At 40.8% G+C, this 27,051-nt stretch overlaps 4 protein-coding genes across 6 annotated transcripts in view; 2 read left to right on the plus strand and 2 right to left on the minus strand.

Moving 5' to 3' along the window:
* The window catches only part of ttc23 (tetratricopeptide repeat domain 23), a 12,857-nt gene extending 1,915 nt beyond the window's left edge, over positions 1-10,942 (plus strand). The window contains exons 3-11 of one of the 2 annotated variants that reach the window (XM_017406016.3): positions 714-837; positions 970-1,117; positions 1,218-1,343; positions 6,757-6,928; positions 7,062-7,167; positions 7,517-7,644; positions 7,901-8,050; positions 9,716-9,798; positions 9,943-10,057. In XM_017406016.3, the coding sequence (XP_017261505.1) occupies positions 714-837; positions 970-1,117; positions 1,218-1,343; positions 6,757-6,928; positions 7,062-7,167; positions 7,517-7,644; positions 7,901-8,050; positions 9,716-9,798; positions 9,943-10,057 (1,152 nt within the window). Of the gene's footprint in view, positions 1-713; positions 838-969; positions 1,118-1,217; positions 1,344-6,756; positions 6,929-7,061; positions 7,168-7,516; positions 7,645-7,900; positions 8,051-9,715; positions 9,799-9,942 lie in introns of both variants that reach the window. The other variant, XM_017406015.3, reaches the window with a different exon arrangement.
* Positions 10,205-17,075, minus strand: synm (synemin, intermediate filament protein). Its single transcript, XM_017406014.3, has 4 exons — positions 16,236-17,075; positions 14,637-14,761; positions 13,966-14,045; positions 10,205-13,837 (listed from the first exon to the last, which is right to left on the minus strand). The coding sequence occupies exons 1-4, from the start codon at positions 17,037-17,039 to the stop codon at positions 11,808-11,810; spliced, it is 3,039 nt and encodes a 1,012-aa protein (XP_017261503.1). The 5' UTR covers positions 17,040-17,075; the 3' UTR covers positions 10,205-11,807.
* Positions 17,076-17,262: 187 nt separating this feature from the next.
* On the plus strand, positions 17,263-22,551 carry pgpep1l (pyroglutamyl-peptidase I like). 2 transcript variants are annotated; one of them, XM_017406018.3, is made up of 5 exons: positions 17,263-17,976; positions 18,063-18,115; positions 18,219-18,335; positions 19,577-19,803; positions 19,873-22,551. In XM_017406018.3, the coding sequence occupies exons 1-5, from the start codon at positions 17,772-17,774 to the stop codon at positions 20,117-20,119; spliced, it is 849 nt and encodes a 282-aa protein (XP_017261507.1). In that variant the 5' UTR covers positions 17,263-17,771; the 3' UTR covers positions 20,120-22,551. The 2 variants fall into 2 exon arrangements, with proteins under 2 accessions (XP_017261507.1, XP_017261508.1); XM_017406019.3 differs by having other exon boundaries at positions 18,219-18,275.
* The window catches only part of igf1ra (insulin-like growth factor 1a receptor), a 76,410-nt gene continuing 70,250 nt past the window's right edge, over positions 20,892-27,051 (minus strand). The window contains exon 21 of the mRNA XM_017406072.3: positions 20,892-26,233. Within this exon, the coding sequence (XP_017261561.1) occupies positions 25,696-26,233 (538 nt within the window). The 3' untranslated portion in view covers positions 20,892-25,695. The remainder of the gene's footprint in view (positions 26,234-27,051) is intronic.

Consider the following 27,051-nt stretch of genomic DNA (forward strand, 5'->3'; position numbering starts at 1 on the left):
AATATCATCGGATACTGAAGTGGAACCTTTCTAAAACCACAAAAATCACTTCCTTCATCAGAATATCCTACCTGTTAAATATAAGCGGGTAGCACAAATAGATCTATGCATTAAAAGCTGCAAGTGTCTGAAAAACATCACAACTTACATACAAAAACTTACAAAAGCACAAAAAAAACTTCAAAAACACTCCACAGAAATAAATTTTACTTGTCTGAATTTTTTTATGTACAGATATGCATCTTTTAATGGTTTAAATAAAAAAATAAAATAAGAAAAGTCTAGTTATTTCCATGCAGTGTCCAGAAAGAGGTGTTGTTCAGCTTGTAGGGCACCACAACTGCTTCCACCCACCTCCATCATCGCCATCATATGAAATTACTTTTTGTCACAATAAAAAATAGTGGCTGGTAAAAAATTTCCACCCCTGGTAACAAGCATGCACTCCATTAATTGTATCTATTAAGTAAAACATATGCCCAGGAATTGATCCTATGTGTGTCTCACTAACGTCAAAATCCAAAGTTATTCATGTACAGTTCTGAATTATAATAGAGATTTTCAACTCTAAAAAAAAACTAAATTGAAGCTGGACAAACTGTCTAATATTAAGAAAAGATTTTTGTTGTCTTGTTGATATAACCTTCTGCTGCAGGCGGCAGTGCCTCTCAAACACGAGCGATCACTGACAAACTTCTGCTGTGTGTGTTCAGTTTGATGCTTGCATTCAGGATTTGGTGCGATGCGTTTCTCTGACAAGGCTTGTTTATGGAGAGAGACATCTAAAACTCGCCCACGTCCATGCCAGACTAGCTAAAGCGTATTTACAGTTCAAAGGTAAATTCAAAGAAATGCTTTTCTCTCAGTCAGTGCTTTTTTCTTCTGTGTAAAAGCCCCAAATCAGTTCACTTTTTCATATTAGTAATATTTATTTTTTTACTCATAATTGTTTTCTGTTGTGTTTCCCAGGTTGGGGGCTGCAGGCCCAGGAACACTTGGCCAAAGCCAGAGACTTCCTCCCGTTCTGCTCATCCAATAGAGATGAAAAGCTTGTTGTTCTCTCGTGTCTCCTGAGTGTGAACCTCACACAGGGTGCTGCTTCACTTCTCGCAGACAAATATCCTTGGCATGTTGGGTTTTCTGTATCACGAAGGAATGAGTGTACAGAAAATTTAAATTAAAAAAAAAATGCTAAAAAAACTCCTTGACTTTTTAACTCTGGAGGAAGCGGACTCGTCTTTACTGAAGGCAGAGCAAATCATGGAGGAACTTCATCAACACGGTGTTATTAACCAAGAAGAGAAGACAAAGACTCACCTGGAAATCACCAGTGGTTTATACAGGTACTGTAGTGGAGGGAAAATGATTGCATTTGTTTATTTACCAGCTGAGCACAAAAGTTTGTTTTGTTAGAATTTTAAATGTACACATTTAATCAGATCTGTTTCAGTTTAGGAGCTAATAGTGTAAATTATGAGCTACTTTCTGTTTTTCATGCATTTTGTCAGATAAATTCATGTGCTTCATGTCCTAATAACCTGCAGGTTGAGCCTAATTTTGCTTTGTTCCTAATCAAATAGAAAAATAACAACTTCGTGCATTGAGAATCTAATATTCAGCTGCCCCACATTAAAAATACAGTTTGTTTTTGTTTATTTCTTCATAAAATGTATTTTTTTCTTGAATTGTTAGTTTGACCACAAGATGGCGACAGACTCTTGCAAAATCGCACAAAATCTGTCTCTGCAAGATTTGTTTTGTATTTTACAACTTGTTTATTCACTATAAACATCATTATTTAGGGGGGATTTTGCTGCAGAAAAACTTAATCTGAGTTCCTCAGCAGGAAGCTAAGGTGTTTTATTCTGACAGATGTTTTTGGTCAGGTTGCTGTGTTTTTTTTCAGTGACGCTGAAGAAAAGAAGGGGGGGATTTCTTTCAAAGCTTGCCTTTCTTTTCCCTTTAGGTCTTCATATTTTTTTAAAAATTTGTTTTGCTTTGGCCTCTATAAACTTTGGGACTTTGAGGGATTTTGCAAACCTTTTTTTTGTATTTTAAATGTTGATTTATTTACTACAAGCCGAGGACCATAATATGTTACTGATTTTTTCCTGTTTTATTTTCGATCTCAGGAGTTGTCTGTGTTGGTATCAAGGTTAGTACTGCATGCTCAGGAAAAGATTAAAGAATTAAAGGATCACGGTGGAAACAGCCAGCGCACACTTCATGTGCGACACAGACTGATGGTCTGTTTTGGGAGCTCTGTGGCATGGCAACATAGGAAATAGCATCCGCTTGTCATAGTTCAGGTCACTTGGGATGAAATTAGAAGCACAACTGGGAAAGAATATAACGCAATAATGTTTATTTAGACCCGGTTAACCTCTTTTTACATGTCGAACGATCTGTTTGCTTTATAAATGGTACATTTTCTTGAGCTGTACTCAGTGGAATTTGTAAATGTTGCCATCTTTATCTGTTTCAGGGAGTCAGTGTTTGTTGACATGCTGTGAGTAGTTTAAAAAATGTGCAGACTCTGGCTGGTGATTATAAGCTTGCTGAATCTCTTTTGTTGGTGGTGAGTAAGAATTTGGCACGCTTCTAAAGCTCTGTCAGTCAGCACTGTTGTGTTTGAGGGGAACATTCCCTCCAAAGCCTGGAATAATGATGTAAGCTGTAGGTTCAAACAATGTGCAGAGTTTTAGGTTCGCTATCAAGGTGGGCTCTTTTCATCACTAAGATGTGGTATGTCTTTCAGGCCGGCTGTGGCTTTATCTTGAAATCTACTCTTTTTTTTTTGCATTCTTCCTTGTGCAGAAAGATTTTTTTCCCCCTCAGCTCTTTATGACAGATTTAGTTGACAGGTTTTCTTTATTTGTGAAAAGGTTCTGTATGTCATAAATTATTACTAAGTGACAAATAGATTCAAAGACATGGTTTTCCATCTCTGCACTCTTCTTACCAGATTTTGGCAAAAGTCCTCCAAAGTTTCGGGGTTTATAGGTTTTATCATGATTGTGGAGAGGTAAGTGCACAGCATGGACGGAACGACAGCTACAGAACCACGTAACAACATAAGGACCTGATGCCAGTGACTGAGGGAGGGGTGACTAAATAATCTAGGAGTGATTGGTTAGATTGAACACAGGTGCGGAAAAGGAGCAAGGCAGCAGAAACAGAAACCCCGAAACAGACCCCAAAAGTGCTGACTGTGACAGGTTGAGCAGTTGTGACTTTCTTTAACGTGGCTTTTGACAGTGTGAGTACCTTTAATCACAACTTGTGTACAAAGGACTTCAAGTTAAAAGTGAAACATTTTGAGCAAAAGCAGCACTACACACGTTTGAGCTCTAAGAGAGCATTCTGAAAACTCCACGTAAATCCAAAATGAACAAAATGTCTTTAAAGTGGTATTTATCAGCCCTTGAAAAAACTAATTTAAAGAGGGAAAACCTGAACTTTTATTATAAATAACTGACTTTGATCTCATATTTATCAGTATTTTTTGTTTTAAAGCACACATTTCGGTGTCATGCTCCAGAGTAGAACATCGATGTTTGTGTATAAATTTTGTCAAATTTTTTGCAATAAGAACCTAAAATCACATCTTTTTTTATAATCACATAGGTAAGGTTTTTTTTCTAACATCTTAAACACAAAAGTGGGACGTGAATTTTCAAAACAAAAATAAATATGTTGTTAGATTATTGTTGTGATTCATATCTTATGACGCTGGACAGCTTTCAGATGTAGATCTGAATACATCATTTGGAGAGTTATACTTTCAAAATAAATATTCTGTGTGTAAAAGGTTATTTTTGCTGCCTTGGATTAAACCAAGGGCATCCTTTTTGCTTTGGATTAACTTTTTTTATTGCTAAAAACATCCTAACAACTGGCTCCTTCTCTCATTTTGCTTTGCAGATTCTGAGTCACATGCCTACAAAGTCCACAGCTTGTAAATAAAAGAAGAAAGACTGTGCGGCTACAAACACCTACATTAGTTATTTGTGTATCATATTGTGTATACCTGAGTATACACAATACACCTGAGTGTTAGCACATATTTAGTCTAATTTGGAGCCCTACTCTTTAAAGACTCATTCAATTTTGTTCCATTAATCAGCAACTATTAGTCCCTTAAAGCAACTGCCTGTCACTCTGAAACATTAAATAATTAATGTGCACAGTCAAATCGAAAGCTATTAGAAGATGGTGAAGCATTTTCAGACAGCTGTTTCCTCGGTTTTGTAATTTCATTAGGAAATGACCATCATCAGAAATTGATAAAGGGATTATCTGGATGCACTAGAAAATTTTCAGATAGGATTGTTGCAGAAAAGCTCACAATACGTATAAGAAAAAAAACACATAAAAATCTTAAAAGTCCACTTTGGAAAAGCTGAAAGTTTGTCTCTGGTCCTCACAGTTCTGTGAGCTTCACATTGTTGTGAAGTTATGGATAGACCAAAAATAACATTTTCATTAAAATTAATCTGGAATCATGCTGAACTTGAATCCTTTTGGAAGAACAATGAAACAATAGAAATTAACAATAGAAATCACTTGAGAACAGCTAAAGACTCGTGTTTGGTTAAAAGAAACGTTTACAAGTATATTTTACAACAGTATTTTACCAAAATCTAATCAAGCAGGGTGCCTGATTTCATTTGCTTTGGGTGCTCTTTCTGTTTAATTATTTTAAAATAGTTGCAAATGGAAAACTTATTCTAGAAAGATTACAAATTCAAAATCTTTTTAGGACTTACAGTAAAAAATGTCCAAACCTTTGCACATGTTTTTCTGAAATGGATACATACATCACACGACAAACAAATAAACACAAGGAACCAAAGCGACACTCCTGTACACTTGCTGTAGAAATTTAATTTAAAATTTGGTGACTAGAACTTCATCAGGCAAAAACCTGGGTGTCACTTTGCCTCTTTGGAGCTGTTCACAATAACAAAAAGTAAAAATACTGTATATGTTAAGTTATACTCAAATCCTTTAATATCGTTACCTTTAATGTCATTATTGCATACAATCACTCCTCAATAATAGGGGGTTTAATTTAGCTTTTTTTTAAATACAAAGTCTACCTGCTGCTTTTAAAACAGGTATCTAATTCTCTGGTTAGCTGGCTAAAATGAATCCAGTGGCATTTTTATACTAGTCCATACTTGAGTGTTGCTTTTCAGAATTGAATAGATTGTAAAGTATTCCTCGTTACAGTTTTTCACCTGAAAAAATCTTTTCAGACAGATCTGTTTCATTTTCCTGAAAGAAAACTCAGCAAACGTACGTCAGCCATCTTCTGGAAACATTTACAAAAGAACACTGTGTGACTTGCTTGGCAACACATCTTCAAATCCTTAATTATATTATATTCCTGCCTTGTGGACTGTACATTTCAGTAGAATGTGGCGTGTTGCCTTTCTGGAAGCGAACAAGGATGCAGAGTTAATGAGAAAATAAAGCCGTCTTGTTCCTGCCCGTGAGGACTCATCACTGTAGAAATGTAGGTGTGCTCCAACACACAAAAGTTGTTCCAGCCCCAAAAGGATCTGAAATGTCTGCCCAGTGAACATTTCTAGCTGGGGAACCTTGAATGCCCATCAAAGCACTTTAGTATAAACTTAGATTCATGGGAAAATTTTGAGAAATGAGCTTTCGTAATGTTTCCATAACCTTTGCTGCTGCTTTAAAGCGACTGAGCGGCAAATGCCTAAATCCATGTGCTGCAAAGATGTTAAACTGTCAAGTTTAGACTGTTGGTTCCCACACACTCACAAAATAAACTTGATAAACTGCATTACAGGTCGCTTTCAGGCTAAAATTTGAATTGTCAGTCAGATGACTTAAAAATACTGGAGTGCAGAGTGAGTTCTTATCGTGCTTTCTGGGTGGAGATTGTTTAGTAGTGAGCCTTTTGCCCTCTAAGGACAATCAGCCTCTTTACTGGAGAGCTGAATTAAATTTAGAGTCCATTAGCTGGTTTGTAGTTGTTACCACAGCAGCCTCATGGATCCGGACTCCTTCTGTTGGATGATGCAGCCATCTTATCCTTCTTAATTACCGTCACACCCTTTTTATGTAGAAGGATGAAGCAACATTATTATTGATGCAATGCACAGTGTCAATTAAACATTGTGGAATAATATTTTAAAGCCACGTAAATGTTAAAAAATGGTTATTTTTTTAGTCTAGGGGGAAATTGTTGAAGATGTGTGAGTAGATGCAGTCAAAAGTGGGTAAAAAGCTTCATTTCCTGTTGAAGCCTTCATTGGATCGGAGTTCAGCTAAAGCTGTCTCCTCTGTTAGGCTTCAGTTTGAGTGTCATTTTTACTGCAGTATTATGAAACAGATTCATTATGATGAAATAACTGGCATCTGTTTGTATACTATAAACAAAAGTTATGACAAAATCCAAAACCGATTCTGCAACTGTGCTGTTTTTAATTAACATAAGGCTTAGTTTATCTCTAGGAGGAAAATCAGGACAGACACACCACAGACTAAAGTGTATTTTTCTAAAGCACATTCACTTTAAAAAATAAAGGATGGAAGAAACCTCAAAAAATGATCTTTATCCATTAAATATTTTTGTTAACTGAATAAATCAACTTTTTCAATTTACTGCATAGATGTCGATAGAATTACAGCAATATTGTCAACAATAAATAATGGCCTAAGAAAGAACTTTAAACTTCTTTTATCAAGTCTCTCAGTTTTAAAGTTCCTTTTGTTTTTTAGGGTCTATAGGAGGCAGAACCGACCAGAGGAGGCATTAAACCAGTGTGAAAAGTCTTTGCAGCTGCTGAAGGACTCCAATAAGCCAGGGAAGACTTGTGTTGTCTATAAAGACATGGCCGCCATTGAACAAGACAGAGGTCATTTGGACAGAGCTATAGAGCATCTCTCCAAGGCAAGAAACAATACACAAACACATAAAACCTTTTTTTTTTCTAATTCTAAACCCTTCCAAGATGTGGCAGGTAATTTCGCCTCTCCTTTGGTGGTATGTGATCTGTCTTATTTCACTTGGGTGTTTCTGTTAGGCTCATGCCATAGCTATGAGTCACAACCCAGAGGGGCTAGAGGGGGCTCGGATCTCCCACAGTCTGGCCATGATCCTTTCTGCTGCAGCAGAGCCCCGTCACAATGGTGAGTTTATGCACAAACAGAGGCAAGGCCTGAGTGACACACACAAGGGGCTAATTATAGGATTTGAATATCTCGTTGTCTTTCTGCATGACAAGTTCTTTAAGACGACATTATAGAAAGCAGCCATGGAAAAGCCTCTTTGTTTTCCAAGTTCAGGGCCGTTCCCAATTTCAAGGCAAGTGCGAGCTAAATGGCGCATAACATCTGGAAATGAGAAAACTTTCTGTGTCTAAAAATAGCTTTGGGTGCTTTAGGTGACAATGAAAGTTGTGAAAATCAGGGATTCTGTCAAATTGGTGCTACGGTTTATGTTCAACTGTTCTGATGTACTTTGTTTTTGCTGTTGTAGATGCTGCGGGTCAGTACTTTGAGCAGAGCCTAAGTGCTTACAGGAACTCTGTAGGCCTGCAGGATCCAGCCTTCCTTACTGCCCAGGATGACTTCTGTCGCTTTCTTCTTATTAATGGACAGCAGGAGGTAAAACCCGATCACGTACCAACATCAATTAAAAATAAGAAAAAGACAGTCCCAAGACCTGGGTTTCCTAAAATGGAGAATAATCATAAACATATTTCTTCAACATACACCTTTTGATTTTTAAGATTTAATAGTTTTGTTTAAAGAAAACATGGAAACTAACCTCATAGCAAACCTTCAGGTCAAGCAGTTGAAATCACTTGTTTTTGTACAAGCGTTAAGATTTGATTTACGAACCCTGACTATATCCTAACAGAAATGTGTGGCGATCCAGAGAGCCTCGCTTGACTCTAAAAGATCTGCATTTGGCGACCTGAGTGCTGAGGTAGCAGACAGTCTCCAGCTGATTGGAAGTGTGGAGATGACAGAGGGCAAGATGAACCAGGCCCATAGGACCATGACAAAGGTAATCACATGTTACAGAACAAGCAGGCTGGGATTAGGAGTCTTTAAAAAAAAATAGTTACTGTCATCAGACAGGATATTGTCCCAGCCAAGCTGTTGAAGGTTTTATTAAAAGGCCAGGAGTCGGGCAGGTTTGGCCCTCCCACAGCAGTGATACGGTGACAGGCCTGTCCAGAAGGCACACAAAAGAGTCCCTGTCATTTCGAGATGAGCTATTTCCATCGTCTCTATAGAGCTCGATGTTATCAGAGTTACATGCTAATCTTGGAAGGGCGGCAGTTCGCAGAGCTGCCCTCCCCTGGTGTAAAATATCACACAAAGTGACTTTGTGTTTCTTCAGCCCAGATTGAACCTGCCAGATGGGCAGTGTACCTTTGGAGAGAGGAAGGCGGTTTGCTAAACGCAGTAAATTATAGGGCCACTGACCCCAATTAGAGCGGTATGCCATTATGTCCCCTGAAGCAAAAGTGACATTCAAGTATCTTTCATCATATAAGCATTAAACAAATGTCAGTCTTTGTTTTGGTAATTAAATCAACTTTTTACTACCCATACTGTAATTTACGTTGATTGCATCTTACATAATGAGTGGTGGGGTTTCGTACATGCTCTGTGACTGCAGATTTGGCACATGAGCTCAGTTTTCCCACCACAGTAATACGCACAAGGAGAGGGGCATAACTTCATTCAAGTAAAGACACGTCTCTAAGTCGAGTTGCTATGTTGCTTTGTTGATGCTGTCTGAGCTCAGAGGGGGTCCAAGTACGACAGGACTCACTCTATCTGCACCACGTCCAACTCGTAACCTTTCTGAAGTGCCTTTACCAAAGCGGATATGTCGGGCGGGGGGGTGGGCGGGGGTGGTTGGTATTCCTGTCATCATGACACCACCTATACTCTGAGTAACCTTTGCTTTACCAAAAGGAAAACAACTTGCTTATACAGTGGATAACAGGACTCGAGAAACGCTAAAAAACAAAGAACAATGGAACACAGAGGCACACATGTGACTTTTCCCTCTTTCTTCCTATGAAATACTGCTGAAAAAAAAAGGCCTTCCATTACATCAGCCATAGCAACAGTGAAAACATCCAAGAGGCCAGATGGATGTCTTCCAGATTAGCCTTGTTTTGCTTTCCTCAGTGAAGAGGAAAGCTGTTCCCTCCCTCTTTCCTGCTCTAAACATTTGCTTTCTGTTGTTGGTGAGGATTTCAGAAAAGGGAGGCAGTTTTTTGGGGGTTGTGTGTTGTGTCAAAATGTGCAATCGTGCTCATATGTTTTAAGTTTTCTGTACTTGGAATTTGAGAATAGTTTATTACATCATAGACCTAAGCAGTTGTAGCTCGTTTTTCAAACGTGGTTGGCCAAATTACGTCCAAATAAGAAAATGTTGCAATCACAGACTTTACTCTGTGTACTATTTTATATTCCTGAGGTCATCTTTGAGGGCACTCATAAAATTTCTGTCAGATCCGTTTGGTTTTACTCGACACTCCAGAGTGGTCGGCACAGGTGTTATCTAAACTGCTGCGGTGGTTATTTTGGTATGTTTAGTGCATTCACATGTTGCTAGGATGTGTTTCTTCCTCTGTGGGTATGAGTTGCCCTTCTCGTCCTGATTTTACCCCTCTCACTGTTACGTTTGTGTGTGTGTGTTTCGTTTTAGTGCCTGAAGATTCAGAGCTCGTTATATGGTCCTCAACACAAGAAAACAAAAGTGGTGCAGAAAGCTGTGGACATGCTGGCGAGGTAATCAGGAGAGGTCTAAATTGAGTTCAACGCATTTAACACAGCCAATCAGTAACATTATATTATAAAGTTCAAGTTCAAGAAAGACTTTTAAGGAAGAATTTTATGTTTTAGTGATGCAGCCATTTGTGGTGTGGTTTTCAGGACATCAGAGGTGGTCGAGAGACAGCAGAGACCAGCCAGGAGGAAAACAAAGTCTGACACATTTACAACTGTACCATCCAGCGGTAACGATGAAAAATCCATGTCTGACTCCTAAAGTCACTTTTCTGTCTTTTTTTCTTATCCTGTAACTACAAAGTTGTTAAAAGTTTGAGTCATGAAATACAACATTTATAAATGACACTTTTCAAAATTTGTTTGTATTTCCTGTTATGTAATGTAAAAGAAATACTCAAACAAAACCTTCCCACAATATATTTTATTGATGCTAAGATAGTCATCCATTTCAGCCAAATTGTTTGCCATTTGTTTACAGAAATCATTAAAAACAAAAGAGATGTTTTGTCCATTCCACAAGTTTTTTTTTAGACATCAATAGCTTTCTCATCTTGGTTGTTTCAAAATGGCACCTGATATTAGGATAATACTGAAGTGACGTGGAAACCTGGGGTATCTGGGCACCTAAACACAATCAATCCTCTTAAAAACGTTGCTTTACGTGTCTCTAAAACACAACTGGTGTTTGTGTTAAATATTGCATTTTTAGTGATTTGCACAAACACTGCTTGGAAAAGTGTAAACTCGTAGTGTTTCACGTCCGACTTTGCAAACAGCACACGACACAACAAACCTTAGTGAAGACTCGGCGCCACTAAGCTGATGATCCGAAAATAGTCTCGGTCGTAAATACACTCTTAGGTCAGAGCAAAGTTGAACCCTGTGTGCCAACACTGTGATACCGAACAAATGTGAACAACCAGAACGGTGCCACAAACAACATGCATCAAAAAGCAGTTAGATGACATTTTTTTTTACCATTTTCACTCAACGTAATTATCCAACTTTTTTCATTATTGCTCTCAATTTTACTATTACTTTTGGATTTCTATAGTGTCCTATAAAATATTGATTTCAAAATTCCCCATCACCTATTCCAGCCTGAATGTTAACTGGTTCTGCAAAACTGTACAGTAACGTGGTACTGCACCTTGTAAAAATATACTTTACCAAACATGTTTGGACTGATCATGTTGATTAAATGTCTTTGTTCCACAAGAATTGAAAAATATACATTTTCTTTTGCTTGTTAATAGAGCTAAATAATCTAGAATATCAAGCAAAGTTATTGAATGCGCATGTTTCTGCCATATTTACTAAAGACATAGTTTTTCCTCAATCCCACAATAAAGTCTTTCGCTACAAGCTTAGCTACATTTTGCGTATGTTTGTGATTTCTTCTTTAATTAACCCACATTTCTCAGGTTGTAGCATGTACAGACATCTTCCTAATTTGTAGAGGAGCCCAAGGCACAAAAACGGTTAAAACTCCAATCTGCAAATGGAGCAGAAGCACCTCATGACTCCAAGTGACCTGTGTTGGTCTGCATTCAATGTCGATCCAGAGGACTCAACACTATGGCAAATGGCTGCGTTCATGGTGGTGTTACCTGAAACGTAAGCTGCTCGAGCTCGACAGAACAGTTTGAAACTAATGAAGAAATTACAAGAGAATAAACAAATCAATTTAGAGATAACATGGAAGTTATGTAAAGGTTAAATGAAGTAACATGCATCAGCGTTTCCTACTGTAAAACATTGCTGCAGCATGTAGATATTTCAGTTCGAGCTTCATCTGGTTAATGTTTGTTAGTATTCTGTGTTTTGGTGACAGCTAACTGACTAAGTATCGTAAAAGTTCACAACAAACTCATTTTGGTATCTTTGTTTTTAGACATAAACAGCTCTAACTTGTGTATAATTGGTATTACTGCCTCACATGTGGACTGCTGCATTAGAGTAGCTTCTGTTTATCAATTTGAAAATGTTTCTGAATATTTTTTTCCCCTCTAGTCTAAAGGGCCTTCAAGGTAAACGGTTGCCACTCGTTTTTCACTGGAAATCTTCACTGGGGATCCCAAAACGTGCGGCTGCAGCTCTGGCTCTGAGCTCGCCTCAGTGCGACTGCCCTGACCTTCCGTTTGAAAGGTAAACGACTTCTCTGACGGCTCCAGTTTGATGTGTTTTTCGGTGGTCTGAGATGTAGAATCATCTGTGCTACCGAAGCCTTCAAAACTCTCAACATGAGCGACCTCCTCTTCTTCGGAAACCCTGACGCTGTACCCAGCTCCTGCCCCTCCCTGGAAGGCCTTCTCAAAATCCAGGTTAGACGCTCTGAGAGCTTTCATGATCTGCTCTTCAGAAAAACTATCTCCTTCCTCCAGCAGTCCAGAGTCTTCTAGGGATTGAGAGACATTTACCTCTGCAACTATCGTCATGGTTCCATTATTGCTGGACTGTTCAACTTTTCTGACCTCCACGTTCTGTGCACTTTCACTGCTCAGTTGTGTGAGGAAAGCCAGTTCGTCCTTCAGAGGACCCGACACTGAACTTTGTAGTGTCTCCAGAGCTCCCTTCAGCTGCTCTTTGGGCTCCAAGGAGTCCTCCCTCAGGAACTCAAGCACCGACTCTTGCACAAGGGGTGAGACACGGACCTCTTCTTCGATGATGCACTCCGGAAAACTCTCTTTGGCGAACGAGTGTTTCCCTGACTTGTATTCATCACTTTCCTCGACAATCACTCTTCTCTGGGGAAGGCTCTCGTCTTGATAATACCTTTCATCTGACAGGTCGTCTACAATGCCATAATGACCGTATGACATTATCCCTCCACCGTCCTCAGATTCAGATAGGTTTTCATCTGGCGTGGACACAAAATATTCACGAAACTCTTGGTCCTGGGAGAACTGTGGAGATTCGCTTTCTCTAAAGACCTCCTGAACTTGCACAGATCCACCACTGAACTGGTTTGTGGCTCCTTGGGAGGATTTCATCTCGTCAGTCTTACTTTTTTCTTCTTGAGGAACATGATAGACATTTTCTATCTCCTCAATTTGGAAGTATGTTGAGGGCTCGTTTAAAGTGTATCCCTTCTTCCCATCAGTCACCATCTCCTCATCACTGTGAGACTCAATAGGTTCCTCAATGATTTCCACATTGACAGACTTATTCTCCAAGTTTTCTGCTCCTTGAAGGCTGCTTAGCAGATTCTTAATCATGCTTCCTGTTGCTGTATCCTCTATGTCCTCTAGTGACACTTTCTTCACACCTTGGTTCAGGAGTTCTTCCAGGGCGGAGTCCTCAGAAACATCCAGCTCTTCCTCCACCTTAGACTCCAGGACGATCTGCGTCTTGGTGGTGCCATCGCTCTGCTCCATTTTCTCCACATGGTAACTGATCTTTGAGTCTCCCGATGAACAGACCTTAGCCTCTAAACCTGCTGGTTTGATCACTTTCTCAATTATCTCCTCCACTGAAACAGAGTCTAGTATTTTTTTCTCAGTTGAGCCTATGGAAGACTCTGCTCTCTCTTTGTCTTTGGACTCATCGCGATCACTGCCTCTCTCTTCCTCACCTGACACGTGCTTTTTGCTTTCTGTCTCAGTTTTTGTGCTGAGGCTCAGCTTCGGGGGCAGCACTACTCTTGCGGACTTGCTCTCGGCGGTAGTGCCGATCTTGCTTTCTGGAGGTACCTGCTTGAGTTTCAAAACGTGCTCCTCTGCCACAGTTTTCTGCACTTCTTGACTCATTTGATCGTGACTCGGACCGAGTTGTTTATCTTTGGTGGCGGTGGTAGCAGGGGCTGGAGCGGCACCCCGAGCCTTGTTGAATGAGATCATGTCCCTTCTGGACGCCGGACTCTGATGGCGAGCCCTCTCTGCGGCTGAAATAGGAATAACCCTGGGGGGACTTACGAAGCCAGAAGTAGGCACGGGGGATCTTTTTAGGTTTGCTGGTGTTGTGTAACGGATATCCGTATGTCGTCTGGTGGTCAAGGTAGAAGTTCTTGGAGTGTAGGTTTGGGCAGGCATCTTGACATCTGTAGTTTAAAAGTAGCATAAATGCTTATTAAACTACTGAATATTGTTTAGTATTTAGTCTCCATTATCTTAGTAGAAGCTTATCTTAGACAGGCCTTTTTGTGATTACATAAGTTCAGTACAGTACCTGTTATTCTTTCTCTCTGATGTTGATTCACCCTCCTGTGAGCGTCCTGCAGATCAGCTCTTTCACTTTCCAGGAGAGCCCTAATCAGAGACAGGAGAAAATACTTCTAAGAATGCTGACAAAGGAACCAGGGCATCCGTCGTGGTAGATATGAAATAAAGTCAAAGACATTTACCTCACAAAATGAAGCACGTCATTCACCTCTGCCATTTCAAGCCCCTCAAACTAAACACAACTGGCTTACAAGACTGTGTGAGTCCTGAACCTGCCCATATAAGGTAGCAAACATGAAAACCAGATCGAGTTGTTGTTGTTCTTTTTTTTTTTTTTTTACAGTTGTCGAAACTTTGTTGTAATTAGTTTAAACGGCTCACCTTCCCTTGACAGACACACCAAAGGTCCCTCTAAAAAGAACAACCTCTCCGGAGAGTGCCTTTCCAAAGACTGAACTAAAAATAACAACGACAATGCGGGGGGCTGTCCACACTCTTCTCCATAATAAATCTCACAGCAAAAAGCAAACTCGTAACACTCACAAAAACGCACACAAACTGCTGCGTCTCTGAGTAGTTACCCTCAAAAGCATCCACTTGTCGGCCTGCTGTCACATCTGAACAGAGAACAGACACCTGTCTCAGAAAGACAAAGCAGAAAACAGAAAGACGGATCACCTGTAAGCAGCCACCTCCATGCCCAGATCCATCTTCACCTGCAGGAGGTTCTGATGTTCTCTCATCTTTTCTTCCATGGCGCCAACCAGCACGTTCCTCTCGTACTCGAGCTGCTCGATCACCATCTAGACACAGAGAACGTGTTCCAGTTATGTTTATTTGTCACATTTTTATCCTTTTTTTAATTTTACTGGAGGCTATTTTGTGGTAAAGGAAGTCCTCACAGTGTTTTCTAACAGGCCCTCCTGGTTGGAGCCTCCACCACTTTTAGGAGACTAATAAGGATTTGTCAGGCTGACAGCTAATCGGTTTAAGTGGCTGCAGTAATCCAGTGACTGTAAATCTACTGACGGCCGGCCGGCAATTCAGTCTTTTCATGCAGAGGTCAAGTAATGCCTTTAAGGTATATTTGGCAGCTTATGGGAACTCAAACTGTTTTATTTAATATATAAGACAAGTTGAGTAAACACAAAATGCAGTTTTTAAATGATGACTTCATTTATTAAGGGAAAACCAATTTAACTGTGATTAACCATGTTTTTTATGGAAAGCTGAGCTCAGTTTCACTATAGCTACACCCTGTCCTGATTACTGCCAGATCTGTAGACTCGCTTAAATAGAGACATGATCCATAAATGGAGGAGACATGGAACAGTGGTGAACCGTATCAGGAGAGGCCGGCCAACCAAAATCACTCCAAGAGTGCATCTACAACTCATCCAGGAGGTTCCCAGAAGAACCCAGAACAAGTAAAGCCCTGCAGGCCTCGCTTACATCAGTTAAGGTCAGAGGTCACGATTCAACAATAAGGGACAAAGGGCAAAGATGGCCTCCATGGCAGAGTTCTACAGAGGAAACCACTGCTGAGCACAAAAGAACACAGAGGCCCATCATACATTTACCAAAAAAAAAAAAACATTTTAATGAGCCGCTAGACTTCTAGGAAAATGGACTGAGGAGACAAAAGTGGAACTCTGTTTTTTGGATGGTGTTACATCTGGGGTCAAAAGATCATACAAACAGTCAAACATGGCGGCGGCAGTGTAATGGTCTGGGGCTGGTTCGCTGCTTCAGGGCCTGGAAGACTTGCCGTAATTGATGCGCTCTACCAGAAAATGCTGAGGGAGATGGTTCCACCGCCAGTTTATGACCTTAAGCTCAAGCTCCACCAGTAATTGCAAACGTTTGACTGCAGTTGTTGACACCAAAGGGGGCAGAATTAGGTTTAGGGGCATTTATCTTTTCACATAGGGACTGGTTGGTTTGGCTTTTAGTAAAAGAAACCATAATTTAAAAAAAAAAAATGCATTTTGTGTTTTTTCTGGTTACCTTTGACATTAACAATAATTTGAAACATGCAAGTGTGACCAAAACAAGGAAAAACAGAATAAATCTGTGAGAGGGAGACTCCTTTTCACAGGTTGCACTGAAAACTCAGAGATAAAGGATGCCTTGTAGGTTCAGCACTCATTTGGGCCTACACTGTGGGGCAGACAACAATATTTAGATGAAGAATCAGACGATTAATAATTTATTCGTTGCAGCTCTGGGCAGTCAGTGGGTGTGGCTCGTTTGGACAGGCTGCAGTCTCTTCCTCACCTGATGTTCACCCAGGTCCACGCGGAACTGCTCCTGCATGGTCATCAGCTGCTCCTCCAGGCACATTTGAACCTGGCCCTGTTTCTCCGCCTCCGCGCGCAGCTTGTCCAGCTGGGTGGCGTACAGCATCTTCTCCCTCTGCAGGTCGCCCAGCCTCGCCTGGTCCGCCCTGATGGCGCGCTCCATGCCCTCCACCTTCTGCTGGTACGCCTCGAACGTCTCGATCCAGCCGTCGGAGAGTCCGCGGGCGTACTCCTGCACGTCCTCCGCGGAGACCACCACGGCGGGCCCGCGGTGCGTCTGCGTCAGCACGGGCGCCGCCCGGGACTCCACCTGCTGCCGGAGGCGCGCCACCTCCTGCCTGTGCGCGCCCTCCAGGCATTCGTACTCGTCCTGGAGCCGCAGGAGCCGCTGCTGGAGCTCGCCGTTGACCCTGCGCGCCTGCTGCAGCTCCCTCTCGCAGCCCTGCAGCTCGCCGTCGATGTCCCTGCACACCTCGGTCTGCTCGCTGCACGCGCACTGGACCGTCTGCAGCTGCCGCCACAGCTTCTCCCGCTCCACCTCGGCCTGGGACTTCTCCTGGGACAGCTGTCCCACCATCCTCCGCAGGTCCCGCATCTCCGCCTTGCACTTCTGCTCCCACTCCGGCGTCCTGCCCACCCCCCTCAGCTTGTTGACCTCGGCCAGAAGATGCGCATTTTCCTGCTCCAGCTGCTTCGTCCTGGACAGATAGCGGGCGAGTCTGCTGTTGAGCTCGTGCAGCTGCTGCTTTTCGCTCTCAAAAGTTCTCTTGAACGGAAGCATTTTAACTAAAACTATTTTATTTAATTTTTTAAGTAGCCCTGCGTTAGTTTTAATTGTTTGTTTCGCTCTGGTGTTGTTTGCCCCCGAGTCTTTGGTTAGAAGTGTGATGTCATTTTGCGATCAGAGCCCTTTGACAAGTGCAGGAGGTGGAGGAGAAGGAGGAGGAGGAGGAGAAGGGCGGGTCCTGAACGCATCACAGCCTGGGGAGCGACCCACGCGTGACGGCCGTGTCCCCGGCAGATGTGATGCTGCATTCAGGTGCTCCTCTGGCTATAACCGAGCGCTTATTACATAAGAAAACATGTCTAAAGAACAACTGGGATTTCACAATAATGTCACGATATGTTCTTTCCAACCTATACTTATTTCTAAAGTTCCTTTTATCTAATATATTTCTGTATTTGCTTCACATTGCAGATGAAAATCAGCCATTTCCGCTTATATTTACCTTACAGGTTGCAAATGTGGAACAATTTTACTGCTTTTTAAAATTCAGAACTGATTAAATTGGTAGTTACAACGTGGAAATTATGTTTGTGGGGAAAATAATTAAATACTTAACTTTTATAAGGCAGGAATGGAGTATTTTTCCAGAACTTGTTAAAGATGTTGGTGTTTTTTGTACCAGTACCTCCTAAAATATGTGAGTATCTAAATGATGTAATGTGATTTAATTTGAAGTATATCAGTCAATTTTAATGAGCTTTTTCGGTGACTTTCAAAGTTGAAGGCATGCCTTACGTGAGGCACGTGAACGCGCCACGAACGCGGCAGCTGCAGGTTTTATTTATAGCTCAGCGCTCCCCCTGGTGGACAAAATGGGACTTGCAGGAGCTAAAAATAACGCTTTGTCCTTTTTTTAACTCTTGGCTTTTCTGCTGTGCGAACTGCGAACTTCACCACAATATGGACGAAAAGGAAACAGTTGTTGTTACAGGTAAAATAAATACATACATGAGTTGTGTTTCAAAGCAGCGTTTATAGTATTTTTTTGTTTTTAAAGTTTTAAGCCTTTCTGTAAAGGGTTCGGACCGTTCAGGCAGTTTTTGGAGAACCCCAGCTGGAAAGCAGCTCAGGTAGGACCTTTTATGTTTGTCAAAATAAAATTTTAAAAAGCGTTTTGTTTTATAGCAATTGTCCTTCATGAGATGTATTTTATAATAATAATAAATCCTGCAGGGTTTGAAGGTGGCTGGGCTGGGAGAGAGAGTCGATGTTTACATCAAGGAGCTTCCAGTGAGTTATGTTACATCTCTTCAGATAATTACTGGAATCTGGCAAACTCTCAAACCAAAGGTAAAAGAAAATATTGACTGTTTCTGCAAACTCTCCGCATATATTCAACATATAAGTTTTTAAATGACAAACTGTTCTCCTGTTTTGCTAAGGAGGGCCAGAAGTAAAAAACACCCACACGTTTAACACTAAATAAATAAATATGCAAAGTGTATATTATACTGTATATACAGAAACATATACATTTGTCGGTACCCTTCCATAATAACAAACACACAACCAGCCGGCCATAAAGCTCTAGTTTTGTCTCATCAGTCCCAGAAACTGTGGGGTTCGTCAACATTCATTTTGGTGAATTCCAGCCTGCCTTTTGTGTGTGTGTGTGTGTGTTTTAATCCATAGTGTTTCCCTACTGGGTATTCCTCCATGGAGGCCATCACAGATCAAAATGTGACAGATGGTGCCATCAGAAAGTAACGTACCTTGACCTCAGAGTTCAGCTCGATGGTTTTCGATGGCTTCCTTGGCTCTTTTTCGACCATCAGCACTGTCTGTCTGTCCGATCCACCAGGGGTTGCATTTCCTCTTGCGTCCACGTCTTGGGAGGTTGGCTACAGTCCCCTGAACCTTTTACTCTTTATTAACATTGGCAGCTGTGGTCGGAGGAACATGAAGCTGCTTGGAGATGGTCTTGTATCCATTACCTTTAACATCAACGATCTTTTATAATCTTTGAGGTGTAACCTTTGGAAGTTTTCTGAGCACGTCCCACTGGAATAAGACCTCTGGGCAGAACCAGAACTTGCTGGAGGGATTATGTATCAGCTTTGGCCTGGAAACACCTTGAGTTCCCCTAGGAGGAGGTGGAGACTGTTGCTGGGGAGAGGGATGTCTGGGTTTCTCTCCAGGACCTGTTGCCTCTGTGATCCGGTCACAAATAAGCAGCAGAAGATGGATGGATGGATCTATAATCTTCTTCCTGAGCTCCTCAGACAGCTCTCGTCTTTGTTTTCTCTGCTCCAAGTTCAGTGTGGTGAACACAACAATACCAGACCACCCAGTGGCTGTTTGTTCCCTTTAAATAGGCTGAGCAGCTGATGGAAAGCTTGAAGTCACCTGTGATGCTGAACATTTAGTTTGAAACATGACTATAATGCAAAGATTATTAGTTTTTTTTTAAGGGTACCAACATCTGTCCTTACTATATTAGCATGTCTTCGTAAAATAGACAGCAAATCAAATTTCAATTAGCTGCAAGGGTAGCAACAAATTGATCCACCTCTGCCTGTCTTTTCTCTTAGTTTGCTGTCCATCTGGGCATTGCAAGAGGTTCCAGTGTCGTCATTTTGGAGCAAACGGGGAAGAACAGCGGATACAGAGACAGGGACGTGTGCGGCCTCTGCCCCGCGGGTCACCTCTGTGTCGAAGCCGGACCGGAGAAGCTGGACTCGGTTGTAAACATGAAGGCAGTCTCCAAGCACTTTCAACAAGCAGAGAGGGACGTGATTTATTCAAGGGACGCTGGCAGGTAGCCGTTCATTTCTGCCCTGTCGTAACTGAGAGAAACAGTGGGTGACGCCCTCTTTCTTCTCTTCAGATACCTGTGTGAGTTTGCTTATTACTCCTCGTTGTTTCACGGTGAGCGGAGAGCAGCGTTGATCCACATCCCCTCCTCCGGCAGGCTTGTCTCAGCCAACAGACTGGTCCCCTTGCTGCAGGCCATCGTTGTGGAAATGCTCCAGCAGCTGGAGGAGCCCAAACAGCCACGGAGAGCTCCACACGTCCCCACCGAGCAAGCGTTCCCCGTCATGTCACATCAGCACGCGGCGTCAGAGCGGATGTGAAGCAAACCGCAGTGTACAGGGGAAACAACCACAGCAGCCTTCGTACTCATTGAATTATTTATTCAAAAATTTCAGAAAAAAAAGTAAAATACAAGAAATTTTCATACGCATTTTGGAGACGGCTTGTCAAAAAAACAAAAAAATACACCGTCTCAGCTATAGAAGTGATAAAACAACTTTGAGGCTTCAGATACACAGACATCTTGAAAAAAGAAGACAGAGTCTAGTGAAAATCTTTTGATTTCTTTCCCCAATCAACTTATTAACACACAGATTTTGCGAAAGCATTATAATAGATAATAGTAGTAGTAGTAGACCAAGGCCTCTTAAAGGTGTAGGAATGCAAATTATACAAAACAGACATGAATGAGAAACCCCAAACTTATTATTGCAGGGGAATGCGTGGACGCATTCTCCATAAACCTGACATTTGTCTGAAGAACATTCTGGAGAACTAAAAAAGATGAATGTGGTTATTTTTGGACGTCTAATTGAAATGTTAAAAATAAAAGCATCCAGTGTAAATTTGAAACTATTTATGTATTTATTTTTGCTAATCTCATCGATAACTTATCATGAATACCCGTAATCTATGCAACACCCCTCTCCCGTGTGTCCGTGTTGGAAAAGCTGCAGTTTTGACAGGTTTGGGATCAAACTGTAACAGTTCGCCTCACAGAAGATTAGTTTCTGTTCAGAAAAGCTCAAATGCGTCCCGACTCATCCGCACGTGAGAAGCATAAACACACAGATATGTTGACGACTCAAACCGTTTGCTCCGAAGCGATTTCTTTGTTTTTTTTTTTTAAATCCAGCAGCAATTGAACTGTTTGATTTTTGTTTTCTCATTTGAACGCATGATTAAAATGAACCGTAGCAGAGCACCCGAATTTCACATTATCTGAACTGAACATTTATTGCTTTGGGGGTATTCAATTGCATCAATTAACCAATCAGTTGCGCCAATATGCCAAAAACAGAGTAAAAAATAAATAAAATAAAACCCAGCTGAGGTTTAATGAGATGTCAGAGCTACTTTGCTGCCTTTTACATGTGACATTTTCTTTTTGCTGATCCGCCGTGGTGACTGAACTGGCAGCAGTCCAAGTACTACACGTACTACTACAGGTATATAATACTTCTGAAAGATAAAATAAAAACAACAATCGTCATGAAGAACGTCAGATGAACATGGAGAGAAGTGAACACTAAGGCATTGAGTGGACAGAGTTGGACACGATTAAATTATAACATTCAGAGAAACTTTACACAAATCATAAAATCAGAATAAGTTAAAAGACTTGGATTCCAACACTGAATGTCTCTTATTTTTTTTATTTTTTTTTTTACTGAAGGTAAAAAACGCGTGAGGAGGTGGTTGATGCGTTGTCATTAATGCTTCTGTGTGGAAATATTTACAACTCTGGAATAAAACTGAAATGTGTCGGCTGCAAATAAAGCGCACGTACGTATTATTTTATTTTCCTTGGAGGTGAACAATACATTTCCCTTCTTTAATATTTCCCGTGTTATCTTCTTAGTCTTTTTATTTATATATATGTGTATATAAATGCATTTTAGAGAAGGTTAAAGTGATGGTTCAGACTTTCTGAAGTGGGGTTTTGTGGAAGAGTTATGAAACATTAATATCTGTTGTAGATAGATTTTTAAACAACTTCCGTTTGAAGAAACAGAGTTTACTTCTGACTGTACTGATGAGCTGATGGCTAGTCTGAGCGAGACCAAAGGTAAAATAAATTGTCGCTGTCGTAAACAACTCCAATCTAAGCCAATGGTTCATGTGAACGCCTTTTATGAACCTTTACATCACTGTCAGTTTCACATGATATGGTTATTCTGGCACAAATATTATAATAGTCCTGCAGGAAGTGCTACAGCTAGCTGCTGCTGCTATTTACACTTGCAAATAACCACAGAACTTTATGTAAATAACCACAAAATGTAAAACCGAGGGCGATGTAAAGGTTCATAAAATAGCCTTCATGTGAAGCGCTGTTTTAACTGGAGTAGTTTGAGCCGCTTTGGCCTTAGCCCAGTTCAGACTAGCCCTTAGCTCATCCGTACAGTCAAAATTAAACCCTGTTTTTCCAAACCGAGACCATCTGAAAAGCTGTCGACATCAGGTAAGGTAATAACGGTTCATAACCTTTCAAACAGAACCCTTCTCTTTAGAAAAATGAACGTTCACTGAATTGTTGTGTTTTGAGGATTTGAGGTTCTGAAAGTAGGTTGGAACTCCGCGAAGATGGAACGTTTGTCGTTGAACTATTTCACTACGTTTGGTTCTGGCTGTTTCAGCTGAGAAGCAGTGGAAGCTGATATATTTGTGCCGTACTGCATCACGACGGCGATTCTGGCGTGGCTAACGATCAGCAGCACGGTCCCCTTCGGTTCTGTTTGGAAGCCAAAAGGTGGAGCCGGAAAAAATAAATGGTCCGGAAGTTCACGAGCCAAACATTTCCATTCCATCTTCTGTCCAAGTCGGTTTTATGAGGTTTATCTAGATCCCTGTGGGTTTCATTCAGGTGAGGTTTCTGTTAAAACTGATAACAGTGAGATGTAGTTTCTTTTTCTTTCGTTCATATAAAGATATTTAAAGAGTGAGGTAGATATATGCCTGAAGGGGGGGGAAATCAAAGTTTGTACTGAATCAAGGGGCATTTTATACAATGATTTACAGTATATTGGTATCCCAAAAAGGAAAGCAGGAAATAAATAAACATTCAAACAGGGGGGAGAAAGGCTTCAGGAAAGAAAAGAAACACCAGGCAGCATGAGAAAATCCTTCAAAACTCTTTAACTGTTGAGCCATTTTAAGACCTTTTTTTTTTTTTTTTAATATATGTGATTTTTGAAACGTGTTCCCTTCCCTGGACTTTAAAACCCATCCTGTATTTGGTTTTCAGAGGCAGCGGTTACAAAGACAATCAACCAGTTAGAAAATCTCACTTTGAAGCAGAGGAGGTATCCTGCTTGAGAGGCGGAGGAGGAGAGGGAGGAAGAGGAGGAGGAGGAGGAGGAGGAGGAGGGAGGAGTAAATGCTTAAAAAGATGTTTGGTAAATTAAGGCAAACAAGACAACCCAGTTAGTCCTATTTATCTGAGAGGAGGCGTGAAACGGACTGGTGACAGAACCTGATCTGGTCTGAAGCCATCGTCTCGTAGATTAGAGCTAATTCTGACTCTGAAAAGGGGGAACCGGGGAGGAGAGACGGGTTCAGGTGGCTGCGGGGGGGGATACAGGCTGATATGAGAGTGTGTGGTGAAAGCAAAAGCCTTTTACTTTAACCTGAGATTGATTCGCACCTAGAGGGCAACGCTAGACGCAGTGCTAGACAGCAAAAGTACAAACGAGGGTGCAGAAAGTACACGGTCACACATCGAGCTAAGATGTTCATTTCCAATAATAATAATAATTAATAATAATAATAATAACATTAGACATTTACAAAAACAAATACAAAAAAAAGGAAACATTTCATAAAAATCAAAGTCAATGAACAAGATGTAGTGTTTCTGAAAACTTTTTGGGGAAAGTTTTTTTTTAATTTTATCGTATTTTTTGTTTCATTTTTTTTAAACATATCTTAAAGATAATAGAAATGGATTGGTAGGAGATCATAATATTTCAAACCTGAAGAAATTTATATATATATATATATATATATATATATACATATATATATATATATATATAAACATACAAGAGAGAAAAAAAAGAATAAAATAGCAGCTTTGTTTTGTTTTTCTTTACAGACAAAGGCAAACATATTTAAACCGTAGAAAATTACTTTTTCTTAAACGACTAAACAAATGATGTGTATAAAAACGATCCTGCAGTCAAAAGTACGACTGTAAGACCTTTAATATGTGATTGAAATGCAGAGATACTATGAACTATTTTCAAAGTGATCCCTGGATTCTGCTAATCTGACCCAACAGCTTCGTCTCCGCCGTGGACTGTTGATGCCGTTGGATCTGAACAGTGTTCATCTCCGACAATGAAGAAATGTAGACTTAAAAAATTGTTCCAAGAAGTCAAAGTAGGAGTGGGTGAAGAGTTGCTGTATTGCCAGATTCTGAAGTTCAGTAATGTTCAGTAAGAAACTTCTGACAAGCTCAAAGTAAAAACAAAAAGGCGGACTAAGGCAGGGATTCACGGTTTGCTGACCTAAACTTGTGGATGTCAAGGTTGTTTTAGCTCAGATCTGCATGGATCTGGGTGGAAATAAACAAAAGTTGAAATAAGGCCACTCTCAGTAAATTGTTCGATATGCAAAATGTCATACAAGACCTAAGTAAACGATTTTACTGATACACAGGATGACGAGCTGAAAGGGGGGGAAAAAAAAGAGGGCAAAGGACTTCAAATTTAAAATGGATAAAACAAATTTTGGTGCTTTTTACGAGAAACTAGTAACATTGTCGTGACTTGATTGCCAAATTTAGTTTAGAGGAAGCTGTAACAGTCTATTTATTGTCTTTTTTTTGTATTATCTATCATTTAATAGCAATCTGATCCAAATTTGTACTGATTTTGTACAATTTTTTAAAAACACTTAGCTTAATGTCTTTTGTCACATTCAAATAAAAAAAGCATCTCTGTTTGTTTCAGTGCTGGCGTCACTTCCTAAGAATTTTGTGTTTTTCCTGTTAAAAATCAGTTCCACACCCAGCGTAGATACACCGTGATCTGGTAAAACTTTGCACCTGCTTCTGAAGCGGTTCGCTACCATTGAAGTAAAAAGCCTGAAAACAGGATTTTGGTTATTATTGCACAGAAAGATTTTCCTCAACTGTGAATCAAAGCCTTTAACAAAAAAAAAAAAAAAAAAAAAAAAAAAAGAGGGGGTGAACATCTGTATGAGACTGAAAGAAAAGATTAATTTGGCTAAAAATTTGGCAGATATAAAAAGGCCGTCTACTTTTTTTGTTTGTCTGGGTTTTTTTACCCACAACTGACGGGATCACATAGAAATATTCATATTTAAATGTAACATCGTTCATAGTTTAAACCTTTTTAACTGGGGCAATCCCCACGCAACATGAGCCCGTCGACTCCAGGAAACTAAGTCAGTTTAGAAATGGAGCCATACCGTGTTGTGGAGAGGAGGATGTGATTTTATAAATACAGACTCAAATATCCATCACATCCGCTCTGAAATCCTCAGGACAAAAAGTGCTCTTCTGTTGGTTTTTGCTGGCAGATATGTTAAAAAAAAAAAAAAAAAAAAAAAAAAAAAAGTATTTTCTTGAAGTTTATATTGCCCTAAGTTTATATTTGAAATGCAGGCTGCGCAGGAAGGAATCCCCAAGTGTTTCTGAGCCACCAAACTCCAAATGCCTCAGCAGGTTTTTGTGCTGTTTTACAGTTTTTAACAGTTTGGATTTTCTGGTCTTTTCCACTCTCGAAAAAAGGAGCTGAGAGACCATCTACTGGCACACAGTAGAGCAAAGTCGTTTTCATACCTCATCCATCCCTCCTTAGGAGACCGAGAGAGGTTCTAGTTACCCTGTGTGAGAGGAGAAAAAAGAAAAGGAGGTGCTGGACTGATATCAGCAGGCCGACGACTGGGGCAGCGGTAACGCCCGCTCGTTCTTCCTGCCCCCGTTCATGTGCGCATATGGCTGCAGCTCGTCAAAGTTGGGCCGTAGAACTACCACGGGCCCGTTTGGCGACGCGTGTCCTGAGTGCTTGTCCGAGCCTTGTCCTGAAGACGACCCAGCTGAGGCCACCGGGGACGACGGGGACGCGGGTCCTAGCAATGGAGTACTCGGGCCTTGCATGGGCGATAGCTGCTGGGTGGAAGGAGGCGACGTGCCACCCGAGCACCCAGACGAGTGAACAGCAGCGGCGGCAGCAGCAGCAGCAGCAGACGGCTGCCTCGTAGATACAGAATCCAGTGGAATGTTCTCCATGTTCTCCACCTCCATGTTGAGCTCCTCCGTGTCCGGTGGCTTGTTCTCCTCGCTGTAGAAGAAACTTACTTCCCTGAAGTGGGGGTCCAAGTCCTCCTTGATGCTGCTGATGATCTCCAGGAAGGAAGGGCGCATCTTAGGGTTGTACTGCCAGCACATCCTCATCAGTTCAAACCTGAAAGCGACACATAAACACATAAATGTCATCGTAATTTACAAAACATTTCCTGTTTAAAACAAATATGAGGCTTCGGTGTATTCAGGTCTCATGTTATAAGGAAGGGGGAACGTCGCAGCTCGTATAGACAGGAGGAACATTCAGGGTATTTTTACATTTTAAAATAACTTCCTGTTTCCTACCAGCAGATGGCAGCATAAACCAGGGCTTATGCTAATTTGTGTTGACATAAACTCAGTTACCTTCTGTGTAATGATCATGAAAGTTGATTTTGTTCAAACAGCACTGTAAAATTGTACGTATCAGATTTACAAATAAAAAGGCTCAACTGTTTATTAATACTGTTTATTTACTTTGCTCAGTTTGTAAGGGTCTGTTGGTGCATATGTCTTCTTGCCTCAACCCGAACTTGAAATTTAAATCCAATAACAACAAGAAAACTGAATGAAGATGCGAGGATGCATCCTAAATATTTTTTTAGACACATAATGGCACGCTGCCCGTAAATTTACAGGCTATTTTTAATGGCGACTCAAAACGATTTGGAATCTTTAAGGTTTTTGCACCGCGTTACGAATCATACAGTTAGATCAGTAATGTAGCATGTACTCAGCAGAGCAGTAAATCACGCTCAGGTTACTGTGCCAGACCAGCAACCGAGCTTTGGGAATGTCAAAACAACACCATAAAAGGGGAGAATTATTACATTTTTGTGTGGTGCAGCACCACATGCCGCAACTTCAATTATACACAAACAAGCTAAGAATACTCTCTAAGGCTCCCTGACATAAACACCTCAGCCATCTCGGTTCTCC

Source organism: Kryptolebias marmoratus, linkage group LG11 (assembly GCF_001649575.2).
Source record: "Kryptolebias marmoratus isolate JLee-2015 linkage group LG11, ASM164957v2, whole genome shotgun sequence".
Lineage (NCBI taxonomy): Eukaryota > Metazoa > Chordata > Actinopteri > Cyprinodontiformes > Rivulidae > Kryptolebias > Kryptolebias marmoratus.

Excerpts from the sequence above, each read along its gene's own strand:
- pgpep1l (XM_017406018.3), top strand. The coding sequence starts at position 17,772 with ATGCCTTACGTGAGGCACGTGAACGCGCCACGAACGCGGCAGCTGCAG. Across the intron at positions 17,977-18,062 it reads GGAAACAGTTGTTGTTACAG|GGTTCGGACCGTTCAGGCAG; the intron begins GTAAAATAAATA and ends CTTTCTGTAAAG. Across the intron at positions 19,804-19,872 it reads TATTCAAGGGACGCTGGCAG|ATACCTGTGTGAGTTTGCTT; the intron begins GTAGCCGTTCAT and ends TCTTCTCTTCAG.
- synm (XM_017406014.3), bottom strand. The coding sequence starts at position 17,039 with ATGCTTCCGTTCAAGAGAACTTTTGAGAGCGAAAAGCAGCAGCTGCAC. Across the intron at positions 14,046-14,636 it reads ATGGAGGTGGCTGCTTACAG|GGCTCTCCTGGAAAGTGAAA; the intron begins GTGATCCGTCTT and ends GTCTCTGATTAG. Across the intron at positions 13,838-13,965 it reads TCAGAGAGAAAGAATAACAG|ATGTCAAGATGCCTGCCCAA; the intron begins GTACTGTACTGA and ends TTTAAACTACAG.